We start from the raw sequence: 25067 nt of genomic DNA, 5'->3' as shown, positions 1-25067 counted from the left end.
CACACTTGAAAGGCTCTTTTGCCTCTAATTAGTTTACTAACTTTTTTATCCTCACCGAAGGACATTTTTGCATTGATCCTCAGATACAGCAGGAGGGAAAGAGGGAGGAAGGGAAAGAAACATCGAAGTGAGAGAGACACATCTAGTGGTTGCCATCCACACAACCCCAACCAGGGCCGGGGACAAACCGCAACCGAGGTACACGCCTCTAGCAGGAACCAAACCCGGGACTCTCCAGTCCTCAGGCCGATGCTCTAACTGCTGAGCCAAACTGGCCAGGGCCTTACCAACTTTTTACAAAAAAAAAAAAAAAAGAATAAATGGTCCTGGCTGGTTTGGCTCAGCAGTTAGAGCGTCGGCCAGCAGATCAAAGAGCCCTGGGTTTGATTCCGACCAAGGGCACATACCTCGGCCCATGCTGGGGTCATGCGGGAGGCAACCAGTCAATGTGTCGCTCTCATATTGATGTTTCTCTCTCTCTCTCTCTCTTCCTCTCTCTCTCCCTCCTGCTCTATCTGAAAATAAATTGAAAAATATCCTCTGGTGAGAATTAAAAATAAAAGAGTAAACGCCTGAAATTCCACCATCACAATTTCATTCCTTCCTTAACACCTGAGTCACTTGTAAAAATACAAATACCCCTCAGTATTCAACTGTTATCTTTCACTGATGCAGCTTCTTTTTCATGGGCCACTAAAACAAAGCAGGGTATGAAGGGCACTGTATTCCTGGTCCTGGAGGGAAGGATGGGGTACCTCCCAAAAAGGTCATGACTCAATATGGTAGGCTTTGAAACTTGCCTCAAGCCAGCCTTAGGCGGTATCTATGGAGTTGTTGTGAGCCTAGGAGAGACCTGACCCACAGGAAATGTCAATCTGTGTAGGAAAGAGCCACCTGATGATGCACTGGACTGCCCTTCCTCCCACTCTTGCTTTATCATTCTCTCTCCTCTGGGAATACTCTTCAGCACCTGCTAGAGTTAATTGTTTCTTAATTATTTCATGTATCTGCATAGTCTCCCCAGTCAGATAACAAGAACCTTTGCTATCAGAAAGAACATATGATTCTACTTTCCTCCCCCTGAATACAAATTGCAGCACTGAACAGGTGGAAGGTCCTCAGTAATACATTTATTCACCCACCTGATTGGCAGGTGATAGTGGAGAGAAATACTCTTCTGCTATCTCTTTATTACCTGCCACTTCTAAGCACTGAACTTTACTTGCCTGTTAAAATTTTCTTCTTTCTAACTAACTGTCCTTCCAAACTAAAATTCTTTCCTCAGCACAGTCTATTTTTGTTGGTTCTGCAAATATGTATTGGCATAAAATTAGCACTGAATGTTTTGGGAAAATATCCCTGAGTCCCAAATATGATTGGGGAAGCCAACATTTCCCTTGGTCTATGGTTGAACTGGTCTTTGTAAAGAATGAAATTGAGCCCTGGCCGGTTTGGCTCAGCGGTTAGAGCGTCGACCTGCGGTCCGGAGAGTCCCGGGTTCGGTTCCCGCTAAGGGCACGTACTTCGGTTGCAGTTTGTCCCCAACCCTGGTTGGTCGTGCGGGTGGCAGCCACTCGATGTGTCCCTTCACGTCGATGTTTCTCTCTCTCTCTCCCTTCCTCTCTCTCCCTCCCACTCTATCTATACAAAAAATGGAAAAATATCCTCGGGTGAGGATAAAAAAAAAAAAAAAAAAAGGAATGAAATTGAGAAATGTTGATTTTAAAAAGGCAAAAACTGAAATACATAAAGATCAATTTAGTTAATAAAAAAAAGACAAAGGGCTTCTAAGCCAAATACTTTCATTGTCCACACTAAAATATTTTATTCATTATTAATCAAAAAACTATAGCCAAACATTTTCTTAGCTTAATATGTAATTATTAAATGTGAAAGGCAGCTAAGGTGCAGAGAGATCAACTGACTTGCTTGTATTCCCACGATGAGCTAATGCCAGAGGTGGTTTGACCTCAGCTGTCCTTGAAAAAACTTAATGGTACCTCTCCTGAGAAAGGCAATGTAATAAACTCTGTTAACATTTCTGATTGAGTGGATTCTGAAATATCTGGCTGTGTGTGATTTAAGCTAATCCAATTTTACTGTATGCTGTGTGTTCACACCCCTTTTTCTACTTCCTGTTAGTAGAACGGAGAGATTTAAGTGTTGAGTTTCTACTCAACATGACAACTGTTTTCAACACAAGGAAAAGTAATTCATTGTTTTACTTCTAGGTGGCACCTTTTATTTTTTTTTAGAGCAGTCAACATACAACTGTGTATGTTAAATGATACTGTTTTATTTTTCCCTATCCCAAGTAATACCTGACATATCCAGGTGTGACAACTCCCAAATCTAGTGTTAAGCTGCCCATTGTGTTTAAGAGGGGTAGAATTTTTTTTTTAAATCTAGATTTGGATTGTGTCTAATGTTACAACTCTCACCCCATTTTATATCTTTTCCAGTGAGTAGTGACTTCATTTTGAGGCCACAATTAGTCAAATTTCTCTTCCCTAACACACTTCCCTTCCTTCCTTTTTTTTTTTTTTTTTTAATCCTCACCCGAGGATATATATTTCCATTTTTTATACAGATAGAGTGGGAGGGAGAGAGAGGAAGGGAGAGAGAGTGAGAAACATCGACGTGAAGGGACATATCGAGCGGCTGCCACCCGCACGACCAACCAGGGCCGGGGACAAACTGCAACCGAAGTACGTGCCCTTAGCGGGAACCGAACCCGGGTCTCTCTGGACCGCAGGCCGACACTCTAACCGCTGAGCCAAACTGGCCAGGGCTCCCTTCCTTCCTTTTTATTCCAAGGAAGTAACTGGGTCTTGCACCTTTACTGAAGTGTGGGAGACAGAAATAAAAGCAGCTTTTTATATTAATAAAAGAAATTATTTATGTACTTAGCAGGTACCTAGCCCTTTCTTTACAATAAATTACACATAAAAAAAAAAAATCTGAGGTTCAGGTGAATCAACCATTATGAGTGCCTACCAGGAAAGTTAAGTAACTTGTGCAGGAGTGCAGAAAAAAAGTGATAGAGCCAGAATTTGAATCTCAGTTAGTCTCTAAATCCCATGTTTTTATCCCTTGGATTTCGATGACTCTGCCTTTCCAGCTTCGGCAAGTTTTGGAAGCAATTAGAATATCACCAACTGAAGGATCGAAATTTCAATACACCCAACACCTGTAACTACTGTGACAGATTGCCAAAAAAGAAGACTCCTCACTATGGTCATGCCCTTTTCAGTATAACTTTGTAGCTCCTCCTCCTCTAAATCCATACTGGCCTTGTAACTTGCTTTGACCAAGAGAATGTGGTAGAGAAAAAGAGTTGTCCAAAGCCTCGGCCTTAAGAAGCTGCAAGCTTCTGCTGGTTCTTTTGGAGCCCTACTGCTACTCTGTGAACCAGCTCTGGAGAGCCTGCTGAATAAGGAGAGTGGCTGATTGCATTCATGCCACAGTCAACCAGCCAGCTGCCATGGGCACGCTGAGTGAGCCCAGCTGAAATCAGCTGCACCTGTCCTGTTCAGACTTGCCCAGCTGACCTATGGACTCATGAGAAATAAGAAATTATTGTTATTTTTAAACGACTACATTTTGGGGTGGTCTCTTATAGAGCAAATACTACCTGACACAAGTACCGAACAAATCCACTTTGAGCAAGCAGAGAAAGTGAAACAAAAAGTTACTTCTAAAAAAATGGGCCCTTCCATGAAAACCTTGTTAATATGAAAATGAGACATGTTCAACAAATCCTTTGTTACTTGACTTAAATTTTCAAAATAAGGCTGAAACATGTGACTTGATCCACTCAAGAATGTGCAAGGTGCTTCAGAGTATAAGTTTAGATATGAACATGAGCAATTACACATTTGAAAATGTAAGCCCAGAAAGTAAAGTCCTTTTAATTGTGGGATTTAATTCATACTGAATTATATAAAGCTATTTTTAAAGTCCTTCTTTGAAGAGACAGAACCTTTGTATTATAATAGGACTTTCAGAGAATTAATATTCTCTTTAAGAAGAAGCCAAAGATATATAAAGAGATCAGATAATAGAGGCAATGAAATTATTTATAAAACCCCAAGAATTTGAAGCCATGAGAAGATTTCTCTTATTCAGACTTATTCTGATTTACCTTAATCAAGTTCCTAAAAGTTTCAAGTAGTGGAAGAGTGTCTCTGAACAGAGGAACATGGTGGGAAGAGAGTAGGAGAGAGCCAGATGGGAAGCACTCAGCACTCATTCTAACAAAATATCTATCACATATGCATTTTTCAGTTCCTCTTCAAACTTAGGGCCAAAAAAATGTGATAATGGTACAGAGGTTAAAGTCTCCATTACATAACTATAATTACAGGCCTACCTTGAAGAGATTGCTGTTTTGGTTTCCAACTACCACAATAAAACAAGTTGCAATCTTTTTTGCTGGCGGAGGGTCTTTCCTTCAATTTGTACAAAAAATAAATTTAAAAAATGCAACATCTGGGGAGCACAATAAAGGAAGCACAATGAAACGAGGTATGCCTGTCCTCACTGTGAAAGTTAAGATCACAATGAAGCCAGTTTAAGAACTATCAATTAATGAAAAAGGGTTATGAACGGGTTGGAATGGCACAATGAGCAGAGTTCTCAAGAAGGAACCTTTGGCATTAAGAAGCTATCTAATCTTAGCCATCTCACTACAAGTTAGAGCTAGTATTTCATGAGTGCCTTTTAACTGCCAGACACTGTGCTATGTGGTTTACATGCATTATCTCATTGTGCCCATTTTAAAGGCAAGGGAACTGAGGGTTTAGCAGTTCTCAACCTGTGGGTCGCGACCCCTTTGGGGGCTGAACAACCCTTTCACAGGGGTCACCTAAGACATAACAGTAGCAAAATTACAGTTATGAAGTAGCAACAAAAATAATTTTATGGTTGGGGGTCACCACAACATGAGGAACTGTATTAAAGGGTAGCAGCATTAGGAAGGTTGAGAACCACTGGTTTATAGGGTTATGAACTTGCTCAAGGTCAAGGTCACAAAACTGTTAAAACAGATTCAAAACCACAGAGTCTGACTGCAGAGTCCTCATTCTTACTTATAATACTATACTAATTGTACAAGCCTTAGTTTCCTCATGTGAAAAGTGAGGACCAGATATCAAGACTGGATCCAGCTGGAATTCTGTGGTTCTATGACAATGACAGGAGCAAACTCCACAGTGGTTTGTTTTGAGCAGTGATAGGGACTGGCACCTTTCCCTAAAAAGGAATGTCCTTGGAGTACATACTAACATTAACCACTCTAGTCCTTTCCTTCTGTGCACTGACATGCACAGTGGTGAAACTGGTTGGGGAAACAAGTATGCTATCCATCAGCAAGCACCACCATGGTAAGTTCACTGCCTCCCAACAAAGGTCTGGCTGCCCTGGGCTTTCTCTAGTGTTGGCCAGAGTAAGCACTAAGTAAATGTTGAATAAATGGAAAAATATCCCTCAGCCTCTGCTGGAAAGAGCCTGAAATTGGATACCATTATGTCAATGTTTTCTACAAATCTTTTGAATGTAACATCGATAGACCATAAGCTCCACAAGGACAGAGACAGACTTGCTCACTACTGTATCCTTTGCAACTTGAATTTTTTGCATATAGTAACTGCTTAACACAAGTGATGTTATCACTGATACTGGATTTACCCCTAAAAGAGGTAAAATATATGATTAAATGCAAGGCCATGCTATTTGTTTCCTCTTCTCCATGGTTTTTGTTCACATAGCTAACCTAAATTGAATATCTTAAGTGTTAAGTGCTGTAATGAAAACATTCCTTGTCCTTAAGAAGAATGAATCTAGTTGAAGAAATATATCAGAAATATATAAAGAAAAGAGTATTAATTCAATAAATATTTATTGGGTACCTACTATGTGCTAATCACTGAATTAGGTATAAAGAACTGAATGGTTAGCAGTTGCCACAGAAAACTTTCTGATGAGGCACAGGGTACTATGAGCTGGGCTACATAAAGTCAAGTGTACAAAGTAAGTGGTCAGTAAACTGCGCTAGAAGGTTATACAATGTTAAAAGCAGAGAGGGGCCTGAGTTCCATACTGCAAAGTCCTCAGTTATATCACATCACACAATGGCATGTTGTGATCAATTTTTAGTATTTGTGGTGAGGAAGTTGTTACTCATGATTTGTTTATTTTCATTGGAAACAAAAGTATAAACACTGCCAAGTTAGACTGTGACTTAATGTAATCATTATAAAAAGTAATCTGGAAATGTCTGTTAAAATTTAAACATATAGCCCAGCCAGTGTAGCTCAGTGGTTGAGCGTCAACCCATGCACCAAGAGGTTGCCGGTTCGATTCCCAGTCAGGGCACATGCCCAGGTTGTGAATCCAATCCCCAGTGGGGGGCATGCAGGAGGTGGCCAATGGGTGTTCTCTCACATCAATGTTTCTATCTCTCTCTCCCTCTCCCTTCCTCTCGCTCTAAAAAATCATTAAAGAAAAAAAATTTAAATGGGAGAAACATTAAAAAAAATGTAAATATATATACCTTTGTCTCAGCAACTCTACTTTGGGGGAATCTATACTTAGAAACACAAGTTGCTGTAGGAAAGGATACATAGAAATGGGTGCTTATGAAGCCTTGTTTATAGAGGCAAAACTCATGAAACAACCTGAATGGAATATTGTATAACTATTAGAATGAATGGGATCCACATCTGTGGATCTGAAAGGATGTTCAGGGTGCACTGTTAGGAGAAAAAAGCAAGCTGCAGAGAAAATGGCATAAAATGTTCCTATTCTTATTTAAAAGCAAACAACCCAGGATACTTTATGGAGGCAGAGAGGTGACAGGCAGGAAGGGAAGGAAGAAAAAGGAAAGGAGAGGTGATATAAATAAGTTTCTAAACTTTTCTTGGTATAAATTTACTGAAGGAATGAACACATTATGTTTGTAAATTTTGAAAAGGCATTTGCAAAATTCATAATGAATAAAAACAATTACAAAAGAGCCAGTTCACAGATTGTCCCTATAATCTCATTTATACTCAGATATACTTTCTTGCGTAAAAGATAGATCAGATGGAGTGGCATGAAACTGCATAACTCAAATCCTTCCAGACAGTGGAACTAGAATTTAGAGTTTTCCTTTTATTCCATGAGTCTCTTAGAGTTCTAACTTTCCCCTCTGCCTTCATTTACTTACTCAGTTCTCTTTTAAATATGTCTGTGGTGCCCCCAAAGCACTGTGCAGTACCATTAAATGACATCATCAATTTTAAGGGTCACTCATCTCTAATACACTGAATTAGAGATTATTTCACCTATTTTTCTTGCCTTTTCTTTAAAACTATTTCTTCTTCTTTGATTGTATGTAAAAGCTGGTACCCATAGTTTGCACCAACACGAGACCATTGCATGTGTTTAGTTATAAGAAGCATTTTCTACCTAAATGAAAACTCTATTGACCTCCATGCTAACCGAACTAGGAGATTTAGGGCTAACAAAAGAGTAAAAATATAAAACCAAAAATAGCAATAAAGCAGATCTGCCATGCTACAAAGCTCTTTATCTCCATCTCCTTAGTCATTTTGGGGGAGAAAGAATATTTCAAAAAAAGGTTGTTTTCAGTACAAACACCGGAAACTTCAAGTTCTTAAGCCACGAAGAATTTCAGCACTAACAGCATGGTTACAAAAGGTATATCCTATTTTTAGTGCAACTGAATGTATCTTTATGATTTCAAAGGCTGGGTGGGGTCCATTCCAATCCTAGCATTTTATAAATAATGAACATGACTAAATTTTGAAAAACAGTAATGACAACCAAAATTCACTTATTTTTTAATGCTTTAAAAAAAAATGTTTTCATTGATTTTAGAGAGAGAGGGAGGGAGAGGGAGGGAGAAAGAAACATCAATCGGCTGCCTCATGCATGCCCCCTACAGGGATCGAGCCTGCAACCAGGGAATGTGCCCTGACCAGGAACTGAACCTGTGACCTCTCGGTGTGTGGGACAATACTTAACCAACTGTGCCACACTGGCTAGGGCGACTTCATTTTTAAAAGTACTTTCACTAAGAGCAGAAAATTTATTTTCAGGTTATGAGGAATAAAAATAGAAAATATGTAAATTTTATGTAACTTGAACTATTTTATGGGTATAAATAATTTTAGTGGACTAGTGTTGTTTTCATCATAATGATTGTCATCAGACAGTTAATTCCCTGATACATGGAGAACAGGAATGGGAAACTGAACTGTTTTGGAGACTGTTGCAGGAATTTATATTTATTTTATATCTGCTATCATCACAGGCCAAAGCAAAGACAGGCCCACCTTACTTGAACATAAACAATAATGAAAACAAAAATTAGGTGTAGAGGTGAGTAATCTCTATTTTTTCTATACTATGCCAGGAAAAGGGAATAGATAAGTTGTTAACATAAAGCTCCTTGATAGCTTAAAGAAAACAAATCAGGACTTAACCACTTGAGCCCCATCCATTTCAGATTAGTAACCGTGGGAGCTAGGAACTTATTTCAGGGATATTCAACACAGTTTTAAAACTTCTTCTATAGAAATACCTACATGGTTGTGTGTGTGTGTGTGTGTGTGTGTGTGTGTGTGTGTTTTAATAACCTCAATAAAAACAAATGTAATTTTGGAGAGAATAAAATTCTATATTTCTGGAAGTACTCAAATCATTTGTAATCATAAAAATAGGGTAAATGATCAAGCTAAGGAATATATTCAATACATTTTCTGATTAAGCAAGAACATGTAGGTGTTACTGTAGTGTCATGAGTGAGTCCAGTTTTCTTTTATGGCTTACAAGGTGGTTTTGAAAGCAATTTCAAAAGAGGAATAATACATATATTTTCCCAAGGTGGAGGCTTAGAAATACAACTTTCATTTTGGGTTTTCTGTTTTAAAAAAAAAACTAATCAATTTTATAGTAACAGCTTGTCCTTAATAAACTCAGCTGGGTTCCAGGTGACAAATTTCACAGAGTTCAAACTAAATTTTTTAAAGTTTCCCTTTTATTTTATTATTTTTTTCATTTTTATTTTTTTTTTTATCCTCACTCGAGGACATTTTTCCATTTTTTGTTCAGATAGAGTGGGAGGGAGAGAGAGAGACAGAGAGAGAAACATTGATGTGAAAGGGACACATCAAGTGGCTGCCACCCATGATCAACCAGAGCCGGAGACAAACTGCAACTGAGGCATGTGCCCTTAGTGGGAACCGAACCCGGGTCTCTCTGGACCACAGGCCAACGCTCTAACCGCTGAGCCAAACTGACCAGGGCTAAAGTTTCCCTTTTAAAAAAGCTGCCTACAAACAATAAGTTACAGTTTACACTGATATATTTACCAATTTAAAATGCCATTTAAGCCTGGCCAGTGTGGCTCAGTGGACTGAGCATCATCCCACGGACTGAGAGGTCCTTAGATTCCTGGTCAGGGCACATGGTGGGGTTGCAGGCTGGATCCCCAGTAGAGGGCATGTAGGAGGCAGCCGATCAACATTTTTCTCTCACATCAATGTTTTGTATCTCTCTCTCCCTAAAAAATAAAAACACATTTTAAAAAACAAACATTAAAATGCCATTTAACGTGTTTCTGTACTTTGCTCTTTGTCATATAAAAAAAGAGATTTATAACTTTGGTTTAATCCATCAAATTTATCTAACTCAAGTTTTTTTCAACCACTTGATCAGTAAAGAAAAAAGTCAGTAAATGTAGTTTACCACTAAGTTTTTTAATTCCCTCAAATTTATGTGCTTAGGATAAATTGTGGTATTCAATAAAGTCAGGAAGCTCTGTTTCATACAGCTTTGCTGAATATAATAAATGTAAAAAACTTTAAAGCTGATAACTTCATTCTCATTTTCAGGCAAATTAAAGTTCTTAATGAATAAGAATCTTCACTGTTTTTTTCTTTTTTAAAGACTACCAGACAGTGAAACAGAAGGGGAATATTCTAGCATTTATTAATAAAAATATAACAATTTGGGTGAAGTTATCAATATGGCTATTAAATGTACATGGCTTAAACTAATATCCGACAAAATACATCGAAAAGCTAACAAAAACAATCAATGTAAATATAATGATCTTGGCACTGTAGGGCTTTAAATAGTCTGTATGAAATTGGGATCCATGTGCCTTCAAGAATCACACACAGTAACACTGAAAAAGTTTAAATAATTGATGAACAGAAAACAACTACACAGGCACAGATGCCTTAATGTACTCAGCCAATGAGGGTCATGCTGGTTTGTGCTCAATAGACTTGGCAGGGCTTTAAAAATTCCATCCTGAATTTTTATAGTACATTTTAATTTTCAAAGTCAACACCCAAGCTGTAAGGCAGAAATGCTGGGTGTAAAATGCCATTTTACAGAAGCTGAAACTTGACAGAAAGCAGTAAGAGACTACACAAATATATGTAGGAGAGCAGAGGCTTGATCCCATTTCTCCTTTATCTATTTAAAGATTCACTAATGACAAAAATTTTTAAAGATCCAGGAGGAATTTCTAACATTGTATTAAATTATTTCCCTACAGATCAGTATTAACTTTTCCTATTGTTTTCTTTTTTTCTCTTTAAATGTCTCACCTATAAAATTTAGGTAAAGCCCTAGCCAGTTTGGCTCAGTGTTTAGAGTATCAGCCCACGGAACCAAGGGTCTTGGGTTCAATTCCCAGTCAAGGCCACTCACCTGGGTTACAGGTTTGATCCCTGGCCCTGGTCAGGGTTGTGTGAGAGGCAACCAGTTGATGTCTCGCTCTCACATCGATGTCACCCTCCCCCCCCCACCTCTGTGGCCTCCACTCTCTCAAAAAAAAAAAATCAGTGAAGAAGATCCTTGGGAGAGGATTAACAAAAAAAATTAAGGTAAATAACAGCTGACTGTACTACATAGGTGTTGACAGAATCAATAACTTAATATAGAAACTAAAATAAAAAGCTTCTTAGGGCTGTTAAGGGGGTTAAATGAGATGAATGCATACAAAGTCCTCTGGCTCAGTGGATTGCGCGTCCTGCCATGGACTGTGAGGTCCTGGTTCAATTTCCAGTCAGGGTATATGCCTGGGTTTTGGGCTCGATCCCCAGTAGGGGGCATGCAGGAGGCAGCCGATTGATGTTTTTCTCTCACATCTATGTTCCTATCTCTTTCTCCCTTCCTCGCTCTCTCTAAAAAAATCAATTAAAAAAATAATAAAGTCCTCAGCACAGTGCTGCCACATAATCAGTGTTCAACATAGTTAGGAAAAAAGGGTTAAAAATATACAAGAAAGAATGTGGATACTGCATATTTTAAAAAGTCTAAACTAGTTGATTTCATAACACCTGGCTAGTCTGTATTATGTTTCAGGTCTCTAGAACTAAAGACCAGATGTTAAAAGAAGCCTGCTGGGGAGCTGAGAACTAGGATATTCAACCCAGCAACACCACTAACTAATTCTGTGATCTTTTTCTAGACACTCTCTCTGAGTCTCACTTCCTCATCTGAAGAAATAAGAGTGTGGGGAGTAGATGAGCTCTAAGTCCCTTTAAGTTTTCATCTGAAATCATTATACCTAACACATAAATCCAGTTCTGAGACCCCAAGGGCCCCTTCACCTTTCTGGCACTGCCAACAACAGTGTTTACATGTCTATGTAAGACCAACTACATTATTTGAAATTCTTATCTCATAAAAATACCAAATCTGGGTTCATTTTTTTCCTCTTTTACTTTATAATACACACACAAAAAAAATCAAAGAACCAACTTTGTATAACATTCCCTACCACAATTTCCTCTGTTACAAAAGTGATAGGCTAAGAGGACTGTGGACTTTTATTTTATTTTAATTAATTATTTATTTTTATTTTCACCCAGAGACATTTTTGCATTTATCTTCAGATAGAGTGGGAGGGAGAGAGGGGGGAAGAGAGAGAGAGAGAAACATCGATGTGAGAGAGACACATCGAGTAGTTGCCACCCACGTGACCCCAACCGGGGTGGGGACAAACTGCAACCGAAGTACGTGCCCCTAGCAGGAACCAAACCCAGGACTCTCTGGTCCGCAGGCCAACGCTCTAACCGCTGAACAAAACCGGCCAGGGTGAGGACTGTGGAATTTTAAATAGAAACACACACACACACACACACACACACACACACACACACAGACATTTTGAAAATACTTATTATATAATTGTAAAAAAAGTACTTTGACTCCAAAACACTTAATTACTCAAGGTCATAAACTGGCTCAGCTCAGCCTCAGGACTCAGGTTTGATTTTCAGTCTAGTTCTTTTCTAAGATTTCTACTATTTAATAACTAAATCAAATTGTTTGGAAGGGATTCAAGAGTTTTTTTTTTAAAGCACCAAATTTGCGATTTAAATCATCTTAAAATTAAGAAAGCCCTTATCCCCAGTAATTATAAAACAAAACAACAAAATAAAAGTGTTCTTAACAAACTGGGAGAGCTTTAATGTTCAACATGTGACCATCATAAGGTCATAAGTCACTGCATTGCCCCAACCATGAATAATAAATCATGAACTAAATTGTCATTTCACAACAGCTTTTAAAAATTGGCTATCAAATATACTTTCATAATAGACACAGTTAAATATTATGGAAAAATTATGAAATCAACTAGAATAAAGGCTAATTTTATTAGAAAAAGAAATAAAAGTTAACATTTATTGCAACTGTATGTCCTAAACACTGCATACTTACGTTCAACTTTCAAATTGTTAGTTATAAAAATAAAAATTCAATGTAAGATACTGTGATAAACATTTATGACTAATCATATCATTAAACCTTTCTCTCTGTGTGTGTGTGTCTCTCTCTCACTATCCATCTCTCTCTCTCTCTCTTCGGTGCCCTACTGGGTAAATGAAAAAAATTCTAAAATAAGAGGTATGTTTATTAAATTTGCTGCACTGTAGACACTATTAATCTTGTTGAAACTTGTTCACAAGAAAAAATATTTTAAAGCACTCAAAATTAGTATTTGAGTTACTCTGTAACAGCATGTTTAAGCATGCAGCTCTACCAAGAAAATCAGTCATTAATATTTAAACTGGCCAAGATAAATCAGGTGATAACACACTTCCATTCAAAATAATTGATTTTAAGGATTATACTGCAATATAAACAGTTTAAAAGACTGTCTAGCAATTGCAGAACCCCGTAATTTATTCTATATATGTATCATTAAAAAAGAATTTAATTTCTTCAATAATCCAGCAGAAAAACACACAACCCATGGAAATATATTACTAATGAAACAGGTTGCATTCCATAATCAGATGACAATGAACATAAAAGTGTGCTATGAAATATGAAGTGGTTATAACAATATAATACACCAACCTTGTTTCAACTACATTCCGGTAATTAGATTTTCATTGATTAAGTAGCAGCCTAAATAAAAATTCGACAAGTATGAACTTGATCTTAGCTGAAGTAATCTAAAAAGAATTAAAATGTTCATTCCATCCTTTATTTTTGGTAATAAAACCTAGCGAAAGCCAATGTCATAACCCTGTAAACAGGGCTATACTGTCACAATTAGCTTCAGATTTCTATCTCGAAAGAAACTAAATTGTAATCCTGGCTGATACACTACCTTATATATAAACAGAGCCCCACATTTCTCTTTTCAGTCCTCTGAATTCACAACAGTTGGTCCAAATTGTTGGTTTTTGGAAATGTTCTTGGTATTTCTAAACTTATCTTCTACCATTCCACACTTCTATTGCTCCTTCCTCTTCTGTCACCCCTCCACGTTCCCACCCCCTCCCACAACACCCATTAATTCACAAACTTCATTGGAAATCGTGTATTTAAAAGACATTTGTGATGATAGCAAGGAAAAGAGAAGACAATCTGTCAAAGTTACGTTTGGTGGTTGCAATCACTGCCTACGATAAATTTTGAACTGTGATAAAATTGCGCATTTTCTAAACTACACCTTAATGTGTAAAATGAATACAAAAATCACCATTAAAAGCCACACTCTAATCTAGTGTGGCATAGAAATGATCACGCACAATTCAAAGGGAAAGGGACACTTAATGGATCTTTTCTTTAAAATAGAAAAATGGAAGTACTTCACAGGAATATTTTTATTTACTTTAAAAATACAAAACCCAAGTAGAATAAGCCAGGGAAAACAACGAGAGCAGTTGACTCTTTGAAACTACAAAAATAAGGAGAGTCTGGGTTTTTAAACCCTTCTGTAAAGGTCAATAAGTAATTGTTTTTTTGTGTGTTTTTTTTTCCAGTTATAGCTTCATTCAACATAATATTTCTTGAAAATTATTTTGCAACACAATTCACAAATATATATATTTTCCATGACTCAGAAATAGGGAAGCAAGCAAATACATGTAAATACTGCATTACACAATTATCAGGATGTCTTCAGAAGGTTGTAAAAGCACAAACCTATTTTTCCTATTTAATTTGCTCACTTAAACAGTAGTACACGTGAGAACTCACTGCTATTTAAAATTAGGTGTGATCTTTAAAGAAAGAAAAAAATGTGTTTTAAGAAATATGCCCCAGACTTCTTTTAAGCCTAATGTAAATTAAAATTTTTCTAATGACTAGGCTGTGTCAATCACATGCAGGCCAGAGTGGATGACTTATATAACCAACCAATTAATACAAATGCTCTTTCACATCAGGCATTCATACTAAAATAAACCCTTTTGATCCAATCTCTAAAATCTCAACGGCCTCTAAAGTAATCTCTGCCCACATATAAATTCCACTATTAATACAATTTGCATTTAACCTACATTTATGCAAAGTATATTTCAGAATAAGTCTTTCATAAAATGTATAGACATTCAATGATAAAAGTGGTCAGATTAAAATATCTGCAACACCAATGGACAAAACCAAAACAGCATTATAATAAAAATGTTATCAATTACAAAAATATCACGGGATAGCTAAAGAAACATCACAAGAAGTAATTTTAATAAAATCTGACCACATGTTGGTCACACATTTCTGTATCAGAGTCATTCCACACTAAATTGAAACACCTGAATACACAGTGTGCATTTTCTTTTTCAATTGTTTACTAATAATAGTCATAACAAAGTAACAAAGTTTAAAAAAAGATTCTTACCATAAAGCTGAAAATGAGTAAATAAATAAGCAAAAGCAAATTTCCTTTAAATCTCAGCAATCATTTCATATGGGTGAATATCAGAATACTAAGTTTTAAAAAAGACACAGAAACACTCATTGCCAGACCACTGGAAGGTTGGGGGTTTTGAGGGGGAGGTAGGATGTAAAGAAAGTATCGACTAAAAAGGTAGTAAATAAAATCAAAACATAGTATTTTCCTTATGCCTCCTCTACTGAGAAAACATTCACCACAATGTTAATAAGAAAAATGAGAAAGGGACAGAATTTGCTTCACTCATCCTGTGTTTCTATAGGTCTTCAATTTCACTGTCAATAAAATTAGACACAGTTGCAATTAATAATGAGAGGTTAAAATTGACAAATTTTTATAGCTTCATTAGGTGTCAATCATGAGAGCCCTAAACCCTAACACTGAGTTTACAAATTCATCTTGTATCATTCTTTCTAATAATCGTATGCTTCAGAAACTGGTCAACTGTTTAACATTGAAGTTTCAAGGTAATCTCAATAAAAGCTCTAATTCCACCTGAAACTATTTATTTCTCTGCCCCTTTGCAGGAGTTTGTTTCATCATAATGCTGAATTGAAACAATGTTGAAAACCAAATTATGCAGAAATGTGCCTTCATCTGTATTACAAATTTATGCTAAATTTACTGAATTTCAGTATTTAAAAAGCATAGTAAGTTAGAATGGCTAGTTCATTTTACTTAAAGAATTTATTTGAACATTATTAAGATTTCTCTTGTTTTACCATCAATGAACTTAAAACTTACAAAAAAAACTTTACTATGCTCCATCGGGACATTCATAATTTTATAATTTAATGTGGTAATTGGACATTTCATTATGTTGATACATCAGAAGGAACTACCTTCCACCCTGGTCAGTAAAGTTCAGTTGTTTGAGCTTTGTCCCATGCACCAAGAGGTCATCTGTTGGGTTCCAGCCCAGGGCTCCATCCCCAGTAGGGGGCCTGCAAGAGGCAGTAGATCTGTTTCTTTCTCTCTCTCCTTCTCCCCCCTCTCCCTCTTCCTTCCTCTCTCGCTAAAATCAATAAAAACATATTCTTTTTAAAAAAAATGAGTTTAAAAATAAAAAGGAACTACTTTCCCCCTCAAAACTGTGTGAATTATTTTTTAAGCATTCTGAGAAAAAGCAATCCTAGGTGTCATGTTAAAAAGTCAAATTATGACTTTTTTTTAACTTAAAAGGAATGCAAGTGAAGTTATTAGTGGCATTTCATATTTTTATATCAAAAGTCAGAAACTCAGTATTCAATACAGTTGTGGTCTCAACATGTAGATTTATCTGTTAATCATTCAGGGTCACTGGTCATACCTAATATTTAGTATGAGGAGAAAGCAACCAATTTTAGTTTATATCAGGGTTATTGTTTGGAAACAATAGAGTAATTCAATGATGGTTAGAAAAGAAACATTGTTTCAATTTATTTGGAAGAAGCTTTGTTCTGGGTAATCATAATTCCCAATGTTAATGCCAAAAGGTGTAAAATTTTCAAACATTACCAGATGATTCTGTATAAGATATTACACCTTTTCATTAGGACACAAACTACAGGTTACAATGCAAATCATAACTACTGATTATAATTCAAATCACACATTGGCATAAAAATTATCATTGCATTGGGTATTAAAGGATCTTGAAAGAGCCACATCATCATTGCTTTGCCTACCATCATAAGGTTGCTATAAGGCTCAAATTAAACACATGAAGAAGGTACTTTACACATCATAAATTACTATAAAAGTATAATGATTTTTGGATAACTATGTTCACCTCACTTATGTTCCAGATCCCAGATATAATGGGGCTTAATGAAAGTTCACTGTAAATGGAAAATAAGTCTTATTCCATGACATTTTATAGTAAGGAAAACAATAATAATACCTTAGTAATTATCAGACCAAAATGCATTAATAATCCCCAAGAGTTTCCTAAGATATATTATTTTACTTTGTACAATTACATGTTTTATATAAATCAATGTAATAACTTCCTACAGATAGCTTAGTCAAATCAACCAAGCACATTGAACCATGAATTCCATTGGCAAAATTTTGAGATTGAAAATTTTAAAACTCAGCATGTCTTTTAACATTTAAACAGAACAGTTTATGTGACAGTAAAAAATCTCAAATCTCATTAGTAAAAACACTTTAAACCTTCAATTCAGAATGACAGTAATACAAAGTTGTAGTAGTGTTCTTTTAAATGAAGATGATTATTATTTAAGTAATAGATTAGTAGGTCATTTACATTTAGATGCACAAGAACCAAGTTGTTATTTTTTAAATAAGAAACAACTAAGCCTTTTAAAGGAACAGAATATAGCCTTAATCTAAGTCTAAAAAATTTCCCCAACAAGAAAAGCTTCCTATTTAAAGACAGAAAAAAAAAAAGAGACACCTCAGTGTTAGGGCATCCCTTTAACAGAAAAAGTATTTTAAAGAGAGTTTTAAATAAAATCTTCAATGATTAGTTAATGGGAACAATGACTACCATGAACATTTCAGAAAAAAAACTTGAAACGTTTATGTACAAATAAATCACTAGGCCTACTACGACTTTAAAAAAGGAACCCCACTGATTGTCTCTACAATCCCATTTTTATATTTTCCTTCACACCCAAAAATGTTATATACAACCTGGTATTTACCTGAATTGGGGATGGGAGTGTGGGTAGAAAACTTAACCCAACATATACATCTAAATTTAGAACATTTCCCCAGTAATTCCATTTTAACAGATCCTTTTGATGTCAAACAGAAATGTCAATATACTTATAAATGACAGAAAAATGAAGACAAAGAAACACATCAAACAATAGCTGAGAATTGAAGCTTAACAATGTTGGCCATTAAGAACTTGTGGGAACATTTGAGAGTAAAATTTTGTTTTGCACCATGTTACCACCTTCTTAAAGAGACTGATTGATCAGCAGAAAAGACTTGGCTACTTTAGGTCAGGAATCCCGTGGGCAAGTCCTAGGTCTCATATGAGAGTCCCTACACTGTTCACTGCACTGCTTTGACTTATTGTTAATACTTCTAATTTTTAACCCTTTAATCTCAAGTTAACAATTCACAAGTGTGCAGATACAGCAGCACAACTTTTGATTATGTGAAGTATGAAGGGTACTTTTCATTGTAAGGTAAGCGGTATTCTAAAACAGCTTAAATGAACATGCACAAGGAACATATTATACCTGTAGACACCACACACTTTGAATTTATATAATTTTTACTTAACATACCTGTTAAGGAGCAATATTATTTTAAATTTTTAAATAAAATTTTTAACCACTAGCCAATGGAATTCTGAATGCCAATATTCAGACAAAAATTTGAAATGGTTATATACAGAAAAATCACTTACGCTGTCTACCATGCCTATTTTAAAAGACTACTTAAGCTTACTCACATGAAGAAGCACATTAATTGCTGGAAAACACATAAAAATATATGAATATTTAAATCTATCAATCTGTCTCAGACATAATAAATTTAAAAAACAATAAAACAATCTTACCTTGAATAGCCATTAGAGAAAACCGATCGACCAGGGAAATTCAGAGTCCCCAAGGAAGTCAAGTTGTCATCTCCAGATCCTTGGCACCTATTCCAATTTTCTGACCCAACAGGGATTGGTGGAATGACATTAAAAACAGGTTTCTGATCCTGCTGTTGAGAAAGGGATGCTGTATTCATGTCATAGTGGTACATCTGTCCCCCAGAGGTACTCACACCATGAACAGAAATGGCAGACATTTTATTACCAATTATATTTGCCCCAGAAAAGCTACCCTGACAGTAAACTGGGCCCAGTTTCTCCTGCTTAATTACTCCAGGGGTGCAGAGTTCGATGAAATCTTCTTTTTCTGTTTTCACTTGGGGCAGTGTCACACTGCTGGTGCTTGGTAAGATCAGATCTCCACTATCCTTAATTTTAGGCGTAGTGTCCGGTAAAACGAGAGGCTTACAGTCCTCATCCAAAAGGAATGGATCATCCTCTCCTGCCAAAGGAGAAAGCAAACAGTTTTCATCAATCAAGAGGTCTGATCTCCAAGGGCTCTCGTTCATCTCTTTACCTGGGGACGCAGAAGAAAACTCCAAATCCTGCAAAATGTCAAAGGTTCTTTGGTCTGTGGTATACAACTTCACATTGCCCCCGTTGGTGCCAGTATGGATCTTCAAACTCTGCTCTTCTGAAGACACATCAGGGTGTGTTTTTAGAAACTCTTCTGTGGGGGCAGAAGAAACAGTAGCGGATTCTGAACTCTTGGGGTTCTCTGGAATACTGGTCGACTTATTGAGGTTTGCAATGCTTTCTTCCAGAAGCTGAAAGTCTGTTTCCCCAGAGGAAAGGCTGATTTGGCCCTGCTGTGGGACTGCCAGGTCATTTCCCATCACTTTTGTTTCTGTCTCTCCCATATACAGTCCCATTGAGAGTGAAACTGCTTGGGACAGATCTGGCTGCTGCGCATTGCTTGCTGAGCCTTTTGGAAAATCAACCAGAAGTCGTTGCTGCTTTGAGTCTGATTGAGAAGCAGCAGCAGCCAGTGAGGACGAAGATGCAGTAATCTTCACAGTAGCTCCTCCCCTTAGGGTTTTATAGAAGTCAATCACATTTTCCCTCTCCCCAACAAGCACATTTTGGGGGATTTCTTCTCTACTAGAGGAGCTTAAAGATTCCTTGGAGTCCATCAATGAGTATCAGCTACAGAAAAACAAAAGGGGGGGGGGGGAAACATAATAAGCTATGAAGTCACATTATCTCTGTGATCCGATTAGTAGCAGCCTGTTAAATGAACCTTTTAGTTAATTCCGAATCTAATTCCTTGTTATCAGAAGAGTCATTTCTGTCTTCCAGAATAAAAAAGCCATGTCCCCTGGTCCCATTCAGCGTGCCACACTTAAAAATACAACGCAATCCATTTGCATGGCTGAGAACAAAATTTTATCAAACTAGCGTGGCTATTCATCCTGACATAGAACTGTAACTTCGTTAATTATAGACATTATAATTCATTACATCTGATTATTCTAAGGGTTCACATTGATGTCAAAATATTTAATTAAAAAAAAAAAACTATGATCATAAAATTCCTGCCTCCTTTCAATCAAAGCTATTTGCTTTTCTGAGAATCAATATGCATACAATTTGATAAATACTATGCTAGAATTCTCTGTCTGATTATTCCCAAATTCCCTTCTTACTAGCTAATCACAATAACCTTTTAGTACAACCTACTGGTGAACCATCCACATTTTATTTTAAAAATAAACAATGATCTGCTTATCTTCCAATAGGCTAGGAAAAGGCTCTTATTTTTAACTAGTACTTCTTACTAGTACCTGTTGAATAGTCTACCTTCAAATTCTGGACATACGAAATGAAATACATTGTATAAAGGCCAACTAAAATTCAGATTTTAAAAAACAGAATAGAATACGTAGTAGCTTTTCACTACATCTTTAGCTTATTCAAATATAACAAATGCAGTGCCTCTCAATCCGTACAACACAATAAAATATAGATGAAGCCACATTCCTTTAAAAACTGCTTAAAACCCTCAGTATAAAATAATATATCTCTAACTAAAGATGTTTCCTTTCCAAATATCGAAGTACTGAACAAGAGAAAAACCCAGAACTGTAAAATCACATTCATATAAATCCAGGTATAAATTCCAACAAAATGCTCAGAATAATTTTCTCTGCATTCTAAACCTTCCACCTATGCCAATTCTGAACCAATTCTGAACCAATTCTCAAGACGGTTAGGTTACTAATATACTGTTAATAATCAGGATTTTTTATATAAAAAAAACAGGCACTGATAAGCATGTTTGCGACATTATAGAGAAATCTCACCCAATGAAAGAAAACTTTCTGCACGGAGTCTTTAGGAAGCAAACTTCACCGGCTCCCTGACAATGCCGCGTGGTGAAGGCAGACAGAAGAGTGGGATCTGTCCCTTATAAATCTTGACGGCAAACTACTTATCTCCCCGCCCCTGTTTAATCGATAACGATCTCTAAACAAAGTATCAAGAGGAACCTAATGAATTTCCACGCCGCTTTGACAGCTGCCTTCAAACTCGAAACCAAAACAATGCCTCATAAAACGAAAAGATCCCTCCCTCCAACGACGTTATCCCCCAGTTTACATTGCAAATAACTCTGGCACCTTAATTGGCCTTAACGAACCAAGCCACAGGGTTTTAAGTGGCATTACAAGGCTGCCATTATCAAGCCTGCAACCCAAACGTCAAACGCGCTGGTCAAAAATCTCACCAGAAAACGATGACAGCTAAGGAGGGTCCTTTCTGGAAAGGATCACTTATAAAAGTCAGGAGCGAAATGCTGCCAAGTACCTAAGAACCAACCCTCGGCTTGGCGGGTGGGGGGAGTGCGAGGTTAAAAGAGAAATGTGTCCAGACCTGTTGAGTTCTCTCCTGACACGCCCACTCCTACCGATAACACCAGCCCTGGCCGAAGTCTCCAAGTTGCAGGCTGTCAGCCCCCTGTGTGTGCGCTCACGCACTCACACCCCGCAAGCCCGCCACAAGTGAGACGCGCAGGAGCCCCGACAGAAACCCTGTCCGCTCGGGCGCACCAGGGTGGAGTGGAAACACTCGGGCGAGTAGAATTCACACGCAGCCCAGCATTCACCATAAAAATGGGTGTCTGGGCGGCCCCCCTGGGAAGGAAAAGGAAGGGGACTCGAAAGGAAAAATAAAAACAAAACAAGCCAGGATTCCGCTCCACAGACCTAGAGGCTGGAACCCCGGGGGCAGCTCAACGAGGCTCCACTCGCAGAAGCAGAGCTCAGGTTCCTCCCCCTCGGCCCGAATGGGGGACGGCGGCCCAGGGAGAGGAAGAGCCCAGCGCTGTCACCCGCGCACTGCCCTTTCGTCACCGTCACCCGGCCCTCGCCAGCCCCCACCCCCACTCCCCGAGGCTAATAAAAGTTTGCAGGCTCCCGCAGTGGCCCCCGAACGGCACCTCAGGAGAGCGAGTGCCTCTTACCTCCGCTTGAGGTGCCGCTCACCCGCCACCGTCCGCCGCTTCCACCGCAGCCGAGATAAACAACTTAACGTGTGAAAGCAAGAGGGAGATATTTTTTTCTAAAAAAAGGAAGTAAACAGCCGCCCCCTTCTCCATAGGTGGGGGGAGCCCCTATCCAAGAAACTCTCGCATTTCCCGGCTGACAAGCCAGCCCCCCGCCCCACACCCGTCTCTTCGGGCTGGGTCTCTCCGGCGCGTGTCCTCAGTCCCGGTGCCTCGCCGCTCCGGCCGCTCCGGCTGTGTCGTCTCCTTCCACCCACTAAAGTCTGTCCCCGACGGGCGGCGACTCGGGCTCCCGTCACAGACTCGAGATCGCAAAATGGAGGAGGAGGAGAGGGGAGGGAGTGCGGACACGCGAAAGGGCCGCCCTGCCGCGGCGAGCGAGCGGGACCGAGCGGGGGGCGGGCGGAGGCGGTGCCACGGCGCACACTCTCGCACACACACGCGCTCCCACTCCACCCCCGGCCGCTCCCTGCCCGAGGGGCCGCGCGGCGGCGGCCGCGGGGAACGGTGCAACCTGTTGGCGACGCTCGGCAACTGCACGGGCGGCCGCATCCCCTGCCCCCACGCCCTCCGCGCGGGCCCCGCCACCCTGGCCCCGACGGCGCCTGCACGCCCGCGACCCGGCACGGACCCCGCCCAGGCAGCCCGCCACCGCCACCGCCACTGCCACCGCCCCTGGGGCACGCGGGGGTAGTCCTCGCCCACCCAACCCCTAGGAAAAGGAGAGGCGGCGGCAGCAGGGGCAGATCTAGTCTCTCCGGGGCACGCTTAGGAGGGAAGCTGAGTTTCTCTAGTTTCTCTACTGCCTCCTTCCCGCCCCCGCCCAGCTCGCGACTCTCGACCCATTCGGGAGCTCTCCTGGTCCCTCCGCGGCAACCGCCGCGAGCGGCCCTGTGGGTGACAGCGGGATGGCTAGGGGAGACGGGGCACGGGGCGCGGCCCGCAGCAGAGGCGCGGGGGTGGTCCGCGCCCCCGTCCCCGGGCCGAGTTGCACGAAGTGTGTCACTTAGCACGGGGCTACAGGGTTGCACGGAAACGGTGCCGCAGCGTCTTGGCCGCGCTCAGGGCCGGCCGGCCTGACACGCCCTCTGGGGAGGCTTCAGGGAGGGCAGAGCCGAGGAGGGGGTCGGCGCATACGTACTCTGGGCCGGGGGCAGTCGCGTGCCGGCAGGTCCCCCACCCCCGCATCGTTTGGGCGGCCGGGTCTGCAACCGCTGCCGCCGCGCTCTCGCACCCGGAGAGAAGTTGCAAAGCAGAACCCACCCTCCCCCGCGCCCCGGCCGTCCCCCACCCTCTTCCCTGAGTCTCCGAGGCGGCGGCGGCGGCGGCGGCGGCAGAAGGAGGCGCAGCCTGCCAAGTTCAACCCCCACCCCGCCCTCCCTCCCAGCGCGCTCACACTTGAAGGAAGTTGCACGCCAAAAGCAAAACCTCCGGCAAGGAGGATTTCTTTGCACTTTTTTTTTTCATTATTTTTGAGGAAAGCAGGGGGTAGCAGGCCTAAACGCAAATTGCAGGCGAAACAGTAAGTTGCTTGCAAAGTATGCGCTCACCCCCAAACTCCTGACCTCTCCTTCCACCCCCTCCAGGACCCGCTTCCCAGCGGCCCGTGGAGGCCCCTCCTCGAATCTTGACTTGCTACACTGGACTCCTTGCGTCGCCCACCCTTTCGTGTTGATGGGACCCCAGCCCCTCCAAATAAAACAAAACACACGCAGCTTTAAAATATCAGCATTAAACTCCCTCCAGCTGTTCCCGTTACGCGCCTCCCCTTCAGTCCGAGGGAAACACATGGCCAATCCCCTAGGAGAGGGGCTGGGCGGGGGCGTCCGCGCAGCCGGTCCCCGCCCCAGCCCCCTGCCCCAACTCGCCGTGGCTGGGGGGCTTGGACGACGCCGTGGCCGGGCCTCCTACCTTGTGCAGCACATACTATGATTTTTGTGACTCGGGGAAAGGTGGTGCTGTGTTGCTTTAGGGTTTCGGGAGGTAACTTTTGCGCCCCCACAGGTGACAGCGCTTGCCAGCTCCTGACGGGGGCGGAGGCTGCCGCAGCTCCACCTAGTTGGTGCCCGGAGCCCGGCCGCAGCCACTCTCTTCTCAGGCCGCGCTCTGACTCCGACGGCGGCCGCCTCTGCTCTGACATCTTCAAGAGGATTGGGGAAACGCGTGCCGGAAGCCGGCCGCCGCCATCTTGGTAAAGGACGCTGACGCCGCCCGGCCGCGCGGCCACCATCTTGGCAAAGGCTCCGGATTTGGGCATCCGAAGTCACCATTCCTGGGCCCTGAGGGGGTCGCTGCCCCGCGTGTGGTCGGATCTGAAAGGACCGAGCGAGGCTTTTAGCAGGCTTCCTGCCCCTGGACGATCCACGCGGGCCTCCTCCAGACGCGGCCAGGGCCGCCATCTTGGCAAAGGGGGAGAGCCCGCGGCCTGGGGAACGAAGAGGGCACCGAACCCTTGCCAACTAGAACCTCCGCCGGTGCAATTTTAATGAAGGGTGCCGAGCAACCCAGCTGTGAACAAAACCCTCCTTTGAATCCAGAAGAGGTGACTTCTCCTGTCCCTGCGCTTCGTGCAGGTCACCTAGAGGAGGGCCCTGCCTTGGGTGCCCAGAGTGGACAGTAAACTAGAACTGACTCGGAGAACTCGCCTCTGCCTCTTGGCCAGGGTTTCCACTTTCCAAGTCTCCAGTCCTAGAATCAGATGTTTCTGTGGATTGGGTTCCAAAACCACCAACAATATCATGAGGAGAAAACCAAGAGCCAATCTTAGAATAATGTTATGCATG

At 40.6% G+C, this 25067-nt stretch overlaps 1 protein-coding gene across 7 annotated transcripts in view; it reads right to left on the bottom strand.

Annotated features, from left to right (window-relative positions):
* NR3C1 (nuclear receptor subfamily 3 group C member 1) overlaps positions 1 to 24374 on the bottom strand; it is a 106859-nt gene extending 82485 nt beyond the window's left edge. Inside the window, exons 1-2 of one of the 7 annotated variants that reach the window (XM_036240882.1) lie at positions 24196 to 24374; positions 18741 to 19928 (exon numbers count right to left, since the gene is read on the bottom strand). In XM_036240882.1, the coding sequence (XP_036096775.1) occupies positions 18741 to 19915 (1175 nt within the window). In that variant the 5' untranslated portion in view covers positions 19916 to 19928; positions 24196 to 24374. Of the gene's footprint in view, positions 1 to 18740; positions 19929 to 21085; positions 21105 to 21985; positions 22006 to 22242; positions 22646 to 23425; positions 23592 to 24195 lie in introns of those variants that run through there. The other 6 variants (XM_036240888.1, XM_036240883.1, XM_036240886.1 and 3 more) reach the window with 6 other exon arrangements.
* Between the last annotated feature and the right edge of the window lie 693 nt (positions 24375 to 25067).

The sequence above is a fragment of the Molossus molossus genome, unplaced genomic scaffold (assembly GCF_014108415.1).
Source record: "Molossus molossus isolate mMolMol1 unplaced genomic scaffold, mMolMol1.p scaffold_m16_p_4, whole genome shotgun sequence".
NCBI lineage: Eukaryota > Metazoa > Chordata > Mammalia > Chiroptera > Molossidae > Molossus > Molossus molossus.
The sequence above is the reverse complement of the archived record's forward strand: the minus strand, read 5'-3'. Positions and strand labels throughout refer to the sequence as shown.